We start from the raw sequence: 16,993 nt of genomic DNA, 5'->3' as shown, positions 1-16,993 counted from the left end.
AAATTCAAACGAATATTTTAGCACATGTTTGATCCATATACCTAATTACAAACAGATAAGTATTTACTTCCAATAGGTATTTAAAAAAATCAGTCGAATAAATAAATAAAAGAATTTTATTCGTTTATTTAATTTTTTTCCAACAATTCTAAAAAAATAAATGGGTAATAAATAATAATATTATAAGTGATAATGATAATGATAATAAAGCACAAGTTTAAACTCAACGTAAATTATTACAGATCTCTCATTCAATGAGTATTACAAAGTCTCTCTCAAAAAAAAAAAAATGAGTAAATAAACAAATAAAATTAAAAAACATCGAAAATCAAACTAAGCAAATACCACACCATCAAATGGACACGAATCTTTATAAAATCGACTCAAAAATCTCACCTCATCGTCATTAAAATATACCCACACAAAAACCTAAAAAAAATTTAAAGCTACAAAAACCCAAATCACCATATTTTCTAAAACAAGACACGTTGCAATCAAAATACAAAATCACTCTCGTCTATCACATTATTTTCATTATTCGATGAGCAGTTTTAAAATGCATTTGAAGCTCGCGTTTCTGGCCAAATTTCCTTCCGCAGAACGTGCAAAAAAACGAATAATTAGCTCGACAACCGAGCAAAAGGTGTTTTCGAAACCCTTGCTTGTATTTGTATTTTTTTCCACATCGATTCGTACAAATATAGTAGTCGCCTTCTTTAACGTAGACGTATTTTTTGCCTACGTCGATGAAATGCCTCCATTCTGTAAACATTAATGACATAAAACAAGAAATTATTTTAAGTCTATATCGAAAGAGATGAATATTTCGTGTTGTGAAGCGTTAGGTACTGGTTAAATTGCTGATATTTGTTGCCTACACCCGAGTGAACTTCCACCTGGTTTGGGGTTTAGGCGATGTGTATATTACAAGGGGAGGGAGAGGGGGTGATTTTTTACAGAATAAATTAGGTTAATGTTTAGTTTATCTATTTACAATGTGCATGAGGATTTAGAATCATGAGATCTTTTAGAGATTCCAGAATTCAATTCTGTAGATGCCTATTTCCAAAAATGAAGGGGAAAAAATGATGTTTAAATTATCGAAAAAAATAATTCATGATCCCGAAGCTGATGGTCTTTTTAATTGGATGGATTAAAACACAGCTCGAAATTCAAAAACCAGTTCACTTTTATTGATTAACTTCAGCCTCTGACTCGAGCTCCAAAAATGGGCTACCTGCATCGAAAAATGCTCATTTTATCCTTCGAAAAAAATGTTCCATTTTGCCTTCAAATCAGAAAACTATTTCATTCTCATCTGGTACTTGAAAAAAAGTTATGGGTATCGCACTATAGATTTTTGAGGGCACTGATTTAGATTCTGAAACCGGTTCGACTTCAAAACTCAAAATTGACCTCTCCCAAAGTTAGGGTTGGGGCTCAAAATATCGAAAAATACAATGTGATTGTCAAATTACAGATTCTCAAAAACGCTCATTCTGATTTTGAAATTTGTTTGATTCCAAAATCGACACTCTTTTTGCACTAAATTCTCCTCTAGGAGTGGGGGGGGGAGGGAGTTGCGGTTTTTTTTGACAAACACTTCGATAATTAGCTCATTATGAGTACGATGCTGACCGGAAAAACGAATTCTGAAAAAGTACATATAATCATAAATAAAATTCACATTTTCAACCGTTTATTTTACTTATCGAAATTTCAAACAAAAAATTCAGTTTTTCGGCACAAAAACGTGTAAATTATTAAAACAAGATAAACATACAAATTTATAAGGACACGCGGGACATCTGTAACGATAAAATGGAAGTTTTAACGCAAATTGCCTGCCTTTTCGAGCAGATTCTCTGCTATAACAGATTACACAACGTCCTCTTATCTTCGGATTCATTAATAAAATTCCGTGTTTGGGAGACTCCTCCGAAAGCTGCTCGTCAGTTGTTTGGTCATTAGAATCGGAACTCGTCTTGACTGAAGCTACAAAATCGTAAAAATCGTGAAAATTAATTCAAAATTAGCATAGGTAATAGGTAGAGAGGTACATAAAGTTGATCGAATGTTATATGCAATAGTAAAATAGCAGACTGATGAAATTAATTCGCAATAGTTGCAGTTAGAAGTTTCACATTTGACATCACAATCACATAAAAGATAAACTTGAAAAACAGGTAGGTATGCATGCTTGTGAGGGGGGGGGGGGACTGGCCTGGGGATACAGAAGTAGTCTTTCCATTCCAGCACGACGCAATTCTGACTTGATCGTAGGATCTATTGATTTTTCTCAACAGTTTCCATGAGTTTCTCCAGCTGGTTCGAAAGGCAAATCGACGACTAGACCAGTCAATGACTTAAAGTATAGCCAGACAGGCAGACAAAAGACCTTGAGAAGCCAGACAGGCACACAGACAACCCGGAGAGGCCTAACAGGCGAACAAATGACCATGAGAGGCTATAGAAAGGTAAGTCAGTATAGCCTTCAGAGGCCAGACAGATGTGTCACTAACCTTAAGAGACCAGAAAGACGATTTTAGGAAGCCACACAGATTCGCAAACTATACTTTGAGAAGCTACACAAACGAGTCAATGACCTCAAGAGATGTGACAGGCAGGAAGAAAGACAACCTTGGGGAGCCTGACAGGTTGATCAATGGCCTCAAGAGGTCAGACAGGTAGATGACCTTGGGAAACTACACTGATGGGTCAATAACCTTAAGAGACTGGACAAGCCGAGTGACTATTTTGGAAAGCTCACACAGGGCAGTGACCTCGAGAGGCCAGCTGTACAGACGAGCCGATGACTTGAAGAGGCCAGAAGGCAGATAGACCACCTGGGAAGCCAAAGAGGCATAAAATGCGGACAGACGACCTTGAGAGATCAACAGATAGGTCAATGACCTTTGGAGGTCAGATAGACGACCTCGAGGCTCTAGACAGACTGGTCAGTGAGCTTGTAATTTCAGACATACAGACCAATGACCTGAGGAGGTCAGACACATTGATCAATGACCTTAAAGAGGACAGCCATCCGGGTCAACGACCTTATGAGATCGAATACATGGGTCACTGACCTTCAGATGGCAGGTACAATGGGCAACGACCTTCAGAGGGCAATGACCCTGATATGGCAGACATTCGGGTCAATGACCTTAAGATGGCAGCCATCTGGGTCAATGACCTGAAACGGGCGGCCATCTGGGTCAATGACCTTGAACAGTCAGTCATCTGGGTCAATGACCTTAAGAAGCCAGTCATCCGGGTCAATGACCTTAAGAGGGCAGCCAGGCAGATAAACGAGCTTGAGAGGACAAAGAGACAGGTTGATGATCTTGAGAGGTCAGCCAATAAAATAACTTTAGGAGGTCTGATGGGCAAAGTAACTTCATTTGTACCCAGATAGACGACCTTGAGAGGCTAAACAGGTTTTTCAGGGCTGCGCACAGTGGGCTGTGAGCACCCTCAAAACGCGTGTAATTCAAAAACTTACAATGAACCCTAAAACAATGGTACAATGATATCCTCCCTTAAGTTTTTGGGGTCGCAGAATACGAATTTGACAATATTTTTTTGTTGGGTGGGGGTGAAGGGGTGCAAAATTCAAAATTTGACCAAAATGATGTGTGGTATGTCGAAATGTATGTTTTTGAGGGTGTAAATAACGAATTTGACAATATTTTTTTTGTAAGGGTCAATGGTGGGGGCTGAAGGGGTGATAAATTCAAAATTCGACTAAAATGATGTGTGATATGTCGAAATGCATGTTTTTGAGGGTGTAGATAACGAATTTGACAATATTTTTTTCGTAAGAGTCAATGGTGGGGGCTGAGGGGGGTGGAAATGGTTAAAAATTCAAAGTTTGACTATAACCCAATTGACAAAATGGTCGCTCTCCTAAGTCCATTTACATGGAAATCTGGGCGAAATGTTGCGAATTCGCCTTCATTATGGCGTTAAAATGAACTTTCGCCCAACACATGGACGCAAGTCAAGATAGTTCGCCCTCTTCATGGCGCTTGAACGACATCTCGCTCAACACATGAGCACAAATTGTGAAAATTCGCTCTGCATTTGGCGCTTTAATAAATTATTGTGCAACATATGGGCAAAAATTATGAAAATTCGCCTTACACTTGGCGCTATAATAAATTGTTGGGCATTTCGCAGTCACCTACATCAATGTGCAGGGCGACTTTTCAAAATTTTCGCCCATAATCGCCATGAAGTGGGCGAATTTTTCTATTTGCACCCAGATTTTATGGAATTTTTTCCGTTACGTTTAAATCAGTGATTGATGTACAGTACCATGCTTATGCTTACATGTGTTGCTCGTTTGTGTATAGGGACAGTTCCAAATATTTTTGCTTTTTGGATGAAATTTTTATGAATGTGCTAATGTTCGATCGTGTTTATGACTAGTGTGAAGTGTAGGTATTCTATTTTATGCAAGTTGGTGATTTTATTCAATAACATCGTGCAGTTATCAGTGTATTCGTGAAAAATATTCGACAAAATTAGAAATGTGTGGTGACGTCAATATCCGGTTGTTTCTTAACATTGCTGATTATCTATTGATAACTTCGCATTTCTAAACTGATTAACTCTATAACCAGACTTAGTAGTTGTCCGTTGAAATTATAAACGTGTGTTGTGTGTATGTGCTGTGTACTAGAAATCAATTTTTTAAAATGTGTCAAGTCTCAGTTTTATGGTACCTTTTTTCCTTTCAGTGCAGTATGGGCTTGATTTTTTTTCTTAAATAAAAAAAGTGTAAATTTAATGTTTGGTGTCGTGCCTAAAGTGATTTTTTGATCAACGATAGTGTGATAAATTAGAATTATTTCCATTTTAGTAAATGTTTTGCCCCGGCACCTCTTTCTAGGGCTGGTGGTATGGCTGCTCCCCTATGTGAGGCTCCTCAAGCCGAATTGGGTTTTTATTTTTTTTTGGCAGGTTAGGATTTTGGATATCTTTGGCTAAGACGAAAAAAGTGAGTGTGAAGTGGGCTGAGGTATGGAATGAGGTTAGTGTGTTGAGTGTGAGAGATTGCAGTGAGTGAGAGGTGGTTTTATTGAACAAAAATGAATGAATAAGATGTAATTTATGGGTGCTTTACGTATAATTATGTCAGTGAAATGTTGGCGAATCAGCAACAAAGTAGATGAAAAACTCCTTTACAAACAGCAGGGCGAAAACGATGGCGACATTTTGACACTGTTTTTGAGCACGTAGGAGGGCGCATTCAATTTTTGCCAAGGGAGCGCGTATCAAAAACAAGAGAGCGCATCAAAAATAAGGGCGTGCAGAGCGAAAATTTTGATGCGCGCTCCCTTGGCGAAAATTGGATGCGCCCTCCTACGCGCTCAAAAACAGTGTCAAAATGTCGCCATCGTTTTCGCCAAACTTTTTTAGCGCTCTTTTGTCAACAGGGAAAATGATGTGTGATATGTCAAAATGGATATTTTTGAGGGTGTAGGTCACGAATTTGACAATATTTTTTTCGTAGGGGTGAATGGTGGGGGATGAAGGGGTGAAAAATTCGAAATTTGACCATAATGATGTGTGATATGTCGAAATGTATGTTTCTGAGGGTGTAGATCACGAATTTGACAATATTTTTTTCGTAGGGGTGAATTGTGGGGGATGAAGGGGGTGAAAACGGTGAAAAATTCAGAATCCGACCATAATGATGTGTGATATGTCAAAATGTACGTTTTCGAGGGTGTAGAAGGGTGAAGGGTGGGGGATGAAGAATTTTCTATTGGGGAGCCGTCAAAGTACCGGACGTTTCTAAAGAACATTTGGGGCTCTTTAGTTCTGCAATTGCATATTTTTAGTGCTTGTTGGTGATCTATTTGACTAATACTACATAGAACGGATTTCTGGAATAATACACAAATCAACAGGTAGGTACCTACAATGAATTTTATTTTTCTCAAATTGAGTAAGTATGTAGGTAAGTAAGTAAATATGTACTGAAAAATGTGATAACTGATAATATTCTTAATTTACAACATTTTTTTGAATTTAACATGCAGCGGATAAATACGAAGTAGGTCTAGGTAGATAATTTTGCTTCATTGAATGAAATATTGAATAATCCAAAAACTGTCACAAACGTGTCATGGCTAAGTATAATCTGATAATAATATAAAAAAATATATATATAAGAAGGAACACTACCATTTGATAAAAAAAAAATAACATAATATCACATTGACCTTACTTCACAATCGCTGAGCGAACAATTATTAATAAAAACTAAATAAATAATTAAGGAATAATTAATCCATGTTTAGCTCCACAATGCGATCTCAACGATACACGTTGGGAAAACCTTCGTAAACATATTTTACATTCGAATTGTCGTTCGATACCACATTCCAATTTCAAATGTCTTCTAAGAGCACTTTTCCATTTATACTTTCTGCCACAATTACCATTCGGACACAAGAAGATCTCTTCATTCGACAACACATTCGTACTCGTTGAAATAGCTAAAACATACGTAAATTACACGTCACATTATAAAATAAAAATTACTCGACCAAAACAGATTAAAATTTTTTACGATTTTGTTTATCCCATTACCATGAAAAAAAAAATCAGCCTATACCAAAAATAATTCATGTAATTCGCTTCATAAATCAACACAAAATCTACGTTACACAAAAGACAAACATTAAAGCAACAGTTTATGAACAATAATTGCGTGTTTTTTAAGATTAAACCTATGGACGAATTTTCGTTGGCAGATATGACAAGCGAACTGTTGCTCTTTTCCGCATTCGTACTTCAAATGCTGGTTCAGGCCTCCTTTATATTTATATTTACGACCGCATTGATTAGGACAGTAAAAAATTCGATCTGACTGCGAGTACAAACAGCAACCTGATTTTCAAGATAGAATAAAATCACAAAAAAATTACAAAAGTTGATTAAAAATACCTAATTACGAAAATAAATATTGCTACAAGACTGAATAGGTAAAATTATGAAGAGCTGGGGTCAATATATATGAGTACATGCTACAAAAAATAAATAATAAATTTCAAGAACGAATTCATCACAAAAGTTTTATTCAAAAAAGAATCAATCAATCTTTCAAGAAAACAATAAATTATCCAAAAAAAAATACAAGTTACATCGTAATTTTATGAATCAACGCAGAATGAGACCTTAACTGAGACTTATGATTGAATTTCTTGGAACACATATTACAAGTGAATTTCGGTTCCACTCCGCATTCGTACTTCAGATGTCTATTTATAGCACCTTTAGAGTAATATTTTCGACCACACTTCTTCGGACAGAAAAACACCGACGCCAGGGGATCTATCTCTTCACAGAAACCTATTCACAAAAACAAATCACAAATAAATGTAGATAAAACAACCCATCTAACATCGCATATGGCGAAAAAAATAAACGAAGGTTAGTAATTTTTTTCATAGGCATAGAAATCATGCAACTTATATTTTAATAATTTGTGTTACATGCCCAATGTCAGATTTAAACATTTATACAAACTTTATATCAGCTTATGAACCAGTCCACGATGTGATCGTAAATGTGCTCGGTGGATGAATTTTTTAGTACAAATCTCGCATTTGAACTTCGGTTCGACTCCGCATTCGTATTTTAAATGTCTGGAAAGACCACCTTTATAGCTATACTTTCGTCCGCAAAGATTGGGACAAATGAAAATTCCGGCTGACATCGAATATGGACCTGATTCAAAAAATAATATTCGAAATAGCGAGTCAATTAAGGATGCGGGTAAAGACACAAGCATGCCAACAATTCCAACAAGCAGATACAGAAATCATTACAAAACCCTCTCATAATATAACTTATTCTTAGCACCCATAGGGTAAATGTGCCTAAGTTTGCGCACCTAATTTTCAAACAGCCACTACTTTTTATGAAAAGCAGCTAGAATATTGAAATTTGTACAGAAGGTTCCTCAAACATTTGGCTATGATTTGCCCCAGAAATAAAATTTTTAATCGATTTAGTTTTTGATATTTTGACCAAAAACCAAAAAAAGTCAAATGCGCAAACTTAGGCATATGCCTTCCTAAGATTGCGCATTCACCTTCTCAAGATTGTGCACCAGTGAAAAACATAGAAATTCGTCAATATTGTTTAATTAATGATGAAAGCAAACAAAATGTCTCACACGAACGTGCATTTGAAACTTCTGAGTGAACCACACTGGAAATGGGCTTATATCTCGTATATCCAGCATTACCCCCCTTTCTCCCTAGCTTTTGACAAGGAGTAAACTCGATATACGTGTATAAGGTGTCATTTCATTCAAATAAATTGGATTCTTAATGATAATTTTGAAAAGTATCATTATTAGTCTTAGAAAAGTAGCAAAAAATAAAAATCGCAATCTTAGGCACAGGGGTGTTTTTTTTAAAAATTGAAAAATTGAAACCTAATTAAAGCAGAAAACACTTGAAATACGTGCTTGTTATAATCCCCAGACAATGACGAATCTAAAAATAGCTTATTTAAATTGCTACTGCCATTTCCATAAAAATTGTCGCGTGCCGATTTTATTGGAAAAGTTATAAAAAAATTTGAAAAAAAAGTTTTTCGCTTGTCAGTTGGAAACACTTGGTGCTACCATCACCAAAAATCATCAAATATGGTCATTTTGATTCTTCTTTCAAGTAAAGGTGGTATCAAATGTTGTAGCTCTCACTGGTTCTGAGAAATCGCTACTGCGCAATCTTAGGAAGCGCGCAAACTTAGGCACATTTACCCTATGTTAAATATTATTGAAAAAAAAAAAAATATAGGAACATTGAATTTTTAATAAAACCGTTCTAAAAATTTATTACCGACAAAATTTGTACAATTATTATTAATGAAACACCAAGTTGGAAGGGGCAAATTACGATATAACTTTATGAATTAAACCTCGATGACTTCGTAAATGGGCTCGATGTAGAAATTTCCTATCACAGATATCACATTTGAATTTAGGTTCGACGCCGCATTCGTACCTCAAGTGCTGCGATAGACCACGTTTGTATCTGTATTTTCGACCGCACTGATTGGGACAGGAGAAATATTCCACCTGATCTGTCATTTCATCTAATTTCAACAAAAAAATGTCAATGACAAGACGTTAACCAATTCATAATTTACACTCGTATTTGGGATCAGAAATTAGGATTTTATTAGTAGGCACATCAAAGTCACAGGATCTCCAAAAAATAATACTTACCTCGATTCACAGTAAGATATTATGCATTTTGCAAAAAAGTCCAATGATGAAGCGCAAACACCTCACAAGTTTCTCGAAAATTGATCCCAAAATCCGACAAAACGATCTATTTACTCGAAAGGAAGGGGAGTACTCGTATTATAGAGTCTGGAAGGTTCGTACAAAAAAAAGTAACCAGAAATTCGAAACCAGCACCTGTTAAAACCCTGCCAACAGGTCAAACTAATTTTTTCAATTTTTTTTAAAATTGGGGAGCTTATTTCGAAATTGGGGGGAGGGGCACTTATCAAAAAAGTAAGCTGAAATTTGAAATTAACGCCATCGAAAACGTAGCAAACGATATGTCACATGATATACATTATATATTTTTTGAAATTTAACCAAAATTGAATGGTTAAAGGGTGGGGGGGGCAAGAAGCAACTCGAATTGTGTTCTCAAGAATGTACTTCAGAGGTCTTTCTTTGCATTTTTTCAAGTCAAGGTCATTCGAGCACCTTTCTTTGCACTTTTTTGGAATCATGGTCCTTCGAGCCGGATAATAAAAAGACGTACATTAGAGGTCTTGTTTTGAATTTTTTTCAAGTCATGGTCCTTGCAGCACCTTTCTTTGGACTTTTTTGGAATCATGGTCCTTCGAGCCGGGTATTAAGAAGATGTACTTTAGAGGCCTTTCTTTGCATTTTTTCAAGTCATGGTCCTTCGAGCACCTTTCTTTGCACTTTTTTGGAATCATGGTCCTTCGAGCCGGGTTGAGAAGATGTACTTTGATGGTATTTTTTTGCATTTTTTTAAAATCATGGTCCTTCGAGCCGGGTATTAAAAAGATGTACTTGTAGTGGAAGAAAACCAAATAGATACTTTTGCAATCTTATAGGACATCTAATGAAACTAGTCATCATAACAATCATCTGATTTATCAAAATAAACAAACTGTCAAGTATTTTATCTACTTAGCGATCCAATGGGAAGTCTACCTAAATTAATTTCAATATATTTGATAAGTCTTATTTAACCATACATTTTATTGGCATTATACAGTTGAACTCAATCAGCTGATATAAATTCTTCATCAGCTGATATAGATTTTCAATCAGCTGATATAGATTCCGCATCAACTGAGAGGCTAGTGCACCCACCTTTTTCATTGTATATAAACTCAGCCAACGCACTAGTAAAGGCAGATCTCTTCTAGCTATTGAAGAGACTTATCTTCTTTAGCTAGAGGAGTTAGGGAGGCCTACCTTAGCATAGGTGTAGAATTTCACCTATGTGTAGACCACACTTCATTGATTCTCATTCTGGCTGCTTTGGTACCTATTTGAGATCTTTGGTTAGCCTGATTAGGGAGACCTACTTAAGCACTGGTGTTGATTTCCACCTTTGTGTAAGTCTCAACCTCATTGATTCTCATTGTGGCTACTTCTGTGCCTACTTGAGATCTTTGGTTAGTCTGAAAGAGTAAAGGTTAAACCTAACTTTACCTAAAACTGGGACTTGTTCCCTTAGAACTATTCTCAACTAAGTATAAGCCATGTAAAGTTCGGTTAAGTATAAATAAACCGCGTATAAACCAAGTATTTCATGTTTATAAAAATTAAAAACTTGAATAAAAACTCAAAAACATTTTGTGTGTTTGTTTTCTTCCTCTACAAAATTGGCGCCCAAACAGGGACTTGAACCCTGGACCCTTAGGATAAAAGCCTAATGCTCTACCGACTGAGCTATCCGGGCAAAATTATTGTAAGAAAAAAGAAAAATAGTTTAGGTATAGAATTTATACCTATAGGATCGCTAAAGTATTCATTTGGTTTTCTTCCACTATAGGCCTTTCTTTGCATTTTTTTAAGTCATGGTCCTTCAAGCACCATTATTTACATTTTTTTTAAAATCCTGGTCCTTCAAGCCGGGCATTAAGAACATGTTCAACAAAACTGCTCATGGTGTAGATTATGTAGGTCATATCAATTTGAAACAATATAAAATGAAGAATTTGACCAATAGGTAGGTATTTCTATTCCAAAAACCATTTGACTCCCAAAACCGAAAATTGAGGCCCAAAAATTTGACAAATGCAACATATGTAGGTACTTACCTATTAAATTATTGATTTTCAAAATATGCTGATTCTGATACCAATTTGAACCCAAAATAAAAATCAAGTTCTACAGCCCCAGAGAAGAAAATCTGGGTGCCTAAATTCTCAAAAAATGCGAACGCTCATGGTCCTCCGAGCCGGGTAGGTATAGAAAAATAACCAACGAAGCTGCTCATGGTGCAGATTATGAAGGCATATGAGTAAATATGTAGGAGAATTTCACTAATATTCCAATTCCAAAAAAAAGCTTGACCTCAAAACCAAATTTGAGGACCAGAATTTTGAGAAATGCAAAATGGTTATCAAATTAATGATTTTTGAAGGCACTGATTCTAAAATCAATTTAACCCCAAAATAAAAATTGAATCCCTACCTACACCTCAGAGAAAGGCTTGTGGTCCAAATTATCGGAAAATGCAAACGCACATGGTCCTTCGAGCCGGGTATTAAAAAATTGGCCAATGAAACTGCTTACAGTGTAGATTGGGCAGGCCTTATGAAGAAAAATAATTAAATAGGAGAAATTTATCAATAATAATCATTCTGATTCTGAAAAACATTTGACCCGAAAACAAAAATTTGAGACCTAAAATTCTGATAAAAACAATTTGACATCAAATAAATGATTTTCAAAGGCACTAATTCTAAAATCAATTTAACCCCAAAATAAAAATTGAATCCTTGCACTCCTGAGGAAGGGAAAGGCTTGTGGTCCAAATTCTCAAAAAATGCAAAACACGCATGGTCCTTCGAGCCGGGTATTTAAAAAATGGCCAATGAAACTGCTTACAGTGTAGATTAGGCAGGCCTCATGATGAAAAATAATTACATATTAGAACTTAATTGACAATAATATTCTGATTCTGAAAAACATTTGACCACAAACCAACAGTTTGAGACTCAAAATTCTGGAAAAAGCAACTTGGCTATCCGATTAGTAATTTTTTAAAGCACTGATTTCAAAATCAGATTTACTACAAAATAAAAACTGAGTTCCAGGAGCCCCAGAAGAAGGTTTGAGGCACAAAATATCGAAAAATGCAACATTATATCAGACTATAGCCCACGTTTCCAGAGGCATTGCTGTTGGAGAGTCAAGGCAAAAAATTCCAGAGAATGCAATCAATTTTGATTTTGGAGTCAAAGAGATTTCAAAATCAGAATCATGTTATGTGCCCTTGAAAACCTACAATCTGATATCCATGTTAAATTTGTCCAGATTTGGAGGCCAAGCTTTCTTGGGGCTTAATTTTGGCATTAGAGTTCAATGAAATTCAGAATCAAAATCAGAGCCCTGAGTTTTCTAATTTGATGGAATAGGGAGGAAGAGGAGGAAGACGTTTTGTTCATTTTGCAGAAAATGCCACTTCCACATTTTACAAAAAAAAGTATCACTGGAAAAAATTTTGGATTTGAACCAATTCAAGCGGATTTTGAAAATACGTAACAACATGGGCCAAAAAGGTCACAGAAAAAAATAAATTTTGAGTTTATGAGGGCTGAATTTCTTATTCACTCAATTTAGAGCATTTTTGTTGATAACTGGAAAAACCAAAAATCAACTGGAAGTTCCAGAATAGCTCAAAAACCTTCATCAATCGGCTTGGGAGGTCGAAAATAAGGTACCGATATATCTAAACCAAATTTCAGCTGTTTATTTCAATTTGACCACATTTTGATTTTTTCATGGAAAATGAGTCAAATTTAAATTCTCAAAAATTAGCCAAAAAATCTAAAAATGAATTTCAACACTTAAAATTGGTACCACTGGAGATGTATTTTGTCAGCTTGCCCTGATCCTACAATAATGAAATACAGATTTTTAAAAATTCTAATCCAAGTTCGAAATCAAAAACTAAGAAAAATTATTAGACAAAAAAATCAATTTTATTAGAAAATAAACCTACTTGAAGTCTATAATTATCTACATTAATTAACCAATAATTCTATGTATTAATCCACGATGACTCTGCAAATGCGAAGGACGATAGAATTTCTTATGGCAGACTTCACAAATGAACTGAGGCAACATTCCACATTCATATTTCAGATGAACTTTCAAACTGCACTTGTGTTTGTATTTTCTACCACACTGATTAGGGCAATAGAAATATTCGAGACTCGATCTGAGATATTTACCACCTAAAAGAATCAAATAAGCAAGTAAGACTCTATGAAAAACTCAACAAGGCAAACATATGTAATTTATATAATATGACTCGAAATAATGTAACAGAAACTAAAACACGGATCAAATTAATGAAAATACGATTTAATTCTTCAAACAAAATTTCCAATTCAAGTAAGTAATAAACAAAAAAAAAAACAACATTAATTTCTCACACGAATCATTTAAAAACTATTTTGTGCTCAACAATACAATGTTTACGCAGAGTGCTCTTATGTGAAAATTTCTCAAAACAAATAACACACTTAAACTCATTGACAAATCTGATACTACACTCGCTCTCCAAATGCTTATAAACACTTGGTTTGGTCGATAACTTAATTCCACAATTATTAGGACAGGAATACTCCGCTGGTCTTTTATTTCTACCAACCAATTTCAACGTACCACCATTTTTACGTCTACCTACAAAGAAAAAAAACAACAAACAATAACAACTATTTTTTAAAAATCCTTTATCCCGTTAACAAATTATCTTATGGATAGTCAAGCAATGTATTTTCATGTTAGCTCGATGGCTAAATTTTCTCTGGCAGACTTCGCATTCGAATTGAGGAGCGATACCACATTCGTATCTTAAATGAAGTTTCAAGCTTCGTCTGTGTTTATACTTGCGGCCACAATTCTTGGGGCAAAAATGAGGCCCACTTGACATGCTTTTCAGATCGAACACATCGTAATCAAAACCTAAAAAATTGACAAAGAAATTCTCACGTGAGAAAAAAAACACAAATAAATCTAAGAGTATGTACCTAGAAGAAGGTAAGGTATGAATATGAACCCAAAATTTCCTTTGTTACATGAACATTGAACACTGAACACATAATGATGACTTATGAGGATTTTTTTTTAAAAATTTGACAGTGCAACTCGAAAAAATTTATTGGTTAACAAAATAATTTTCAATCAGAATTATAACAAAAGAATAAACTTTAAAAAAAATAAAATATAATTATACTAAAAAAAATACTAATTTATATTTTAAAAACAACGAAATAAAACATTAGAAACCAAAAAAAATCTCCGAAATTCAGCAAAATTGATTGAGGAACACACAAGATAATAATATGAAATTATAATACTTCTGTTAATTATTATATTATCATTGATTAAACAATTTTATGAATGCTGAGCCGATGGCTTCTCAGATGAGAAGGCTGGCTAAATCTTCGATTACACAGATCACATTTGAATTGAGGTTCGACGCCACATTCGTATTTAATATGCAAATAAATGCTTCTCTTATTTTTATACTTTCTGCCACACATTTTAGGACAATAGTGATACTCCGTTTGGCTTTTTTGATCAAAAAATGTACCAGTAAAACCTACAAGCAAATCAAAATCGCAAAATAAAACAGAAATTTGATTAATAATTAATTCGGATCAATTTTTGTCATTGGGAACATTGAAGAATAATTACTACTCGAGTTAATCTGACACATTACCATAAAAGAGAAGCAATACTAATAACACGATGTAGATGAGAAAGAGATAGACACAGCAAAGAGACCACACATTTTATTCAATAAATAAAAATACATTTCAACTGAGAAAGGTAAATAAAACTTTTTGTTTCATTAAAATAAATCATAGGTGTAAATTAAAAAATTCAAACTAATGTATTGGACAGAATCTGGAATGATTAACTAAATGACTCTTTCGAGAAAATTTCCGACCACATATATCACAGCTGAACTGAGGCTCGATACCACATTCGAATCTTAAATGCGCTTGCAACATACTCTGGTGTTTATACCTTTTACCACAATGATTGGGACACCACAACTTGGGCTTGGAAGCTTTTTCATCATTGCAATTCGTGCTCTCAACATTGAGAACTCTGTCGTTCTCACACTCTGGAACCCATTCAGCAAAAACGAAATCGCAACTACCTGCAAAAAAAAACACCAACGGTTAGAAAATTATCAAAATACAATCCACTACAAAATGATCATCAAGCCACACATCTGCAATTTGGAAAAGAAAAAAAAAAGAGAAAATGGAATAATATTTATTACAATATAAGTTTATGCACGATTACGAGGTGACTTTGTAGATGAGCCCTGTGCACAAATTTCTTTCGACATAGATCACACTGGAATTGACGTTCTTTGCCACATTCGTATTTCAAATGTAGTGATAATCCGCTCTTATATTTGTATTTTCTGCCACAGTTGTTCGGACAGTAATGGTAATCTGGGTTGAGTCCAGTATCTTGGAACCTTGATCTGGAATTGTTTGTGATTGCTGAAAATATAGAACATGAGTGAATTAATACAAAGGTCGAAGTGTTTCAACCAAATGCTAAAAAGAGGCGATGTGAAATATTTAGCACTTGGTACAAGAGCATTTTTTTCATTTTAAGCACTATTAGCTGCCAATGTTGTTTAATGAAAAATTGCTAATATTTCTCACATCTCACACAATTCACTTTATGTTTGTTTTTTTCTTTTTAGAAAGTGAATTGGCGCCTTAGATGAATTTTCCTCACGTCTCTTATTTTCCAAATCACTAAGTGTAGAGAAATACATTGTCAAAAAAAAAAAAAAATGAATGAATGAATAAGATTTTTTTAATAAACATTTATTACTCAAAATCAATCAAAACATAACACAAACTTTCACAAAATGAAAGACCATCGATAATCATATATCTATGAATCAAAACAAATAAAACAGTAGGTAGGTCTTCTAGAAAAAATAAAAAATGACAAAAAATGAAAGTATCAAACAGATTTGAATGTAAAGTGGAATGTAAAATGAAACAAATGAATTATAATAAGCAATTATGTGATAGAAAAAAAGAATAGGTACACATACAAATATTAAACATCAAGTACCTATAGATACACATAACACTCAAAAAAAAATTTAAAATACAAAAATTTCTACTCAGGCAGTCTTTGACAACTTGAAAAGGACCATTTATGAAGGTGATCATATTAATTAAGTAAGTACATAATTATTTTGAAAATTCAGAGGTCAAACTTAATTTATCACATACTTAGCTGTAAACTAAGCCTATGTTCTTTGAAACTACTTGTCTACTAATTGGTAGCTGGATTTTCCCACCAGGTGTAAAGACAGTGCTTGATGCTCCTAAGTATAGGTAAATGTACATTACATTACAGAAAATTTGAATCTTTTGATGGAACTTAGTACTGAATTAGAAATTCTTTTTGATGATACTATTTCTGCTATTCTTTTGGCTAAACGAAATATTTTACATCCTATGGTGATCACACCTAAACAACTATTAAAAGAACTAAAAACTGTGAGATTACCTGCAGAATTGGAATTCCCAATTCCTCAAAGTTACGATTCTATGCATTGGTACAATACCATTATTCAAGTGGAAGCAATTTTCATAAATCGAAAACTAATTTTTGCTTTTCATATTCCATTAGTACAAAATCATAAATTTTCTTTGTACAATCTCTTACCATTACCAC

The 16,993-nt window shown here is 34.4% G+C and overlaps 1 protein-coding gene, 2 long non-coding RNA genes and 1 other non-coding gene across 4 annotated transcripts; all 4 read right to left on the bottom strand.

Moving 5' to 3' along the window:
• Positions 1-7,074: 7,074 nt before the first annotated feature.
• Positions 7,075-7,739, bottom strand: LOC135837525 (uncharacterized). Its single transcript, XR_010557205.1, has 2 exons — positions 7,543-7,739; positions 7,075-7,365 (listed from the first exon to the last, which is right to left on the bottom strand). It is a non-coding gene; the product is annotated as an uncharacterized LOC135837525 (long non-coding RNA).
• Positions 7,740-8,920: 1,181 nt separating this feature from the next.
• LOC135833619 (zinc finger protein 225-like) lies at positions 8,921-14,808 on the bottom strand. Its single transcript, XM_065347390.1, has 4 exons — positions 14,718-14,808; positions 14,009-14,227; positions 13,814-13,945; positions 8,921-9,123 (listed from the first exon to the last, which is right to left on the bottom strand). Exons 1-4 carry the CDS (start codon positions 14,806-14,808, stop codon positions 8,921-8,923), a joined length of 645 nt encoding a protein of 214 aa, XP_065203462.1.
• TRNAK-UUU (transfer RNA lysine (anticodon UUU)) lies at positions 10,916-10,988 on the bottom strand. Its single transcript has one exon. It is a non-coding gene; the product is annotated as a tRNA-Lys (tRNA).
• Positions 14,809-15,044: 236 nt separating the features above from the next.
• LOC135837527 (uncharacterized) lies at positions 15,045-15,786 on the bottom strand. Its single transcript, XR_010557207.1, has 2 exons — positions 15,561-15,786; positions 15,045-15,434 (listed from the first exon to the last, which is right to left on the bottom strand). It is a non-coding gene; the product is annotated as an uncharacterized LOC135837527 (long non-coding RNA).
• Positions 15,787-16,993: the final 1,207 nt, after the last annotated feature.

The sequence above is a fragment of the Planococcus citri genome, chromosome 2 (assembly GCF_950023065.1).
Source record: "Planococcus citri chromosome 2, ihPlaCitr1.1, whole genome shotgun sequence".
Classification (NCBI taxonomy): Eukaryota; Metazoa; Arthropoda; class Insecta; order Hemiptera; family Pseudococcidae; genus Planococcus; species Planococcus citri.
This window is presented reverse-complemented; position numbering and strand designations above follow the sequence as displayed.

Bases quoted from the DNA above. Each gene is read 5' to 3' on its own strand.
- LOC135833619 (XM_065347390.1), bottom strand. From the start codon at position 14,808: ATGTGTGGCAGAAAGTATAAAAATAAGAGAAGCATTTATTTGCATATT. The intron at 13,946-14,008 runs GTTAACGGGATA...TTTTCTTTGTAG, and splicing joins GACTATCCATAAGATAATTT to GTAGACGTAAAAATGGTGGT. The intron at 9,124-13,813 runs GTAGTATCAGAT...TGTTGAAATTAG, and splicing joins TAAGCATTTGGAGAGCGAGT to ATGAAATGACAGATCAGGTG.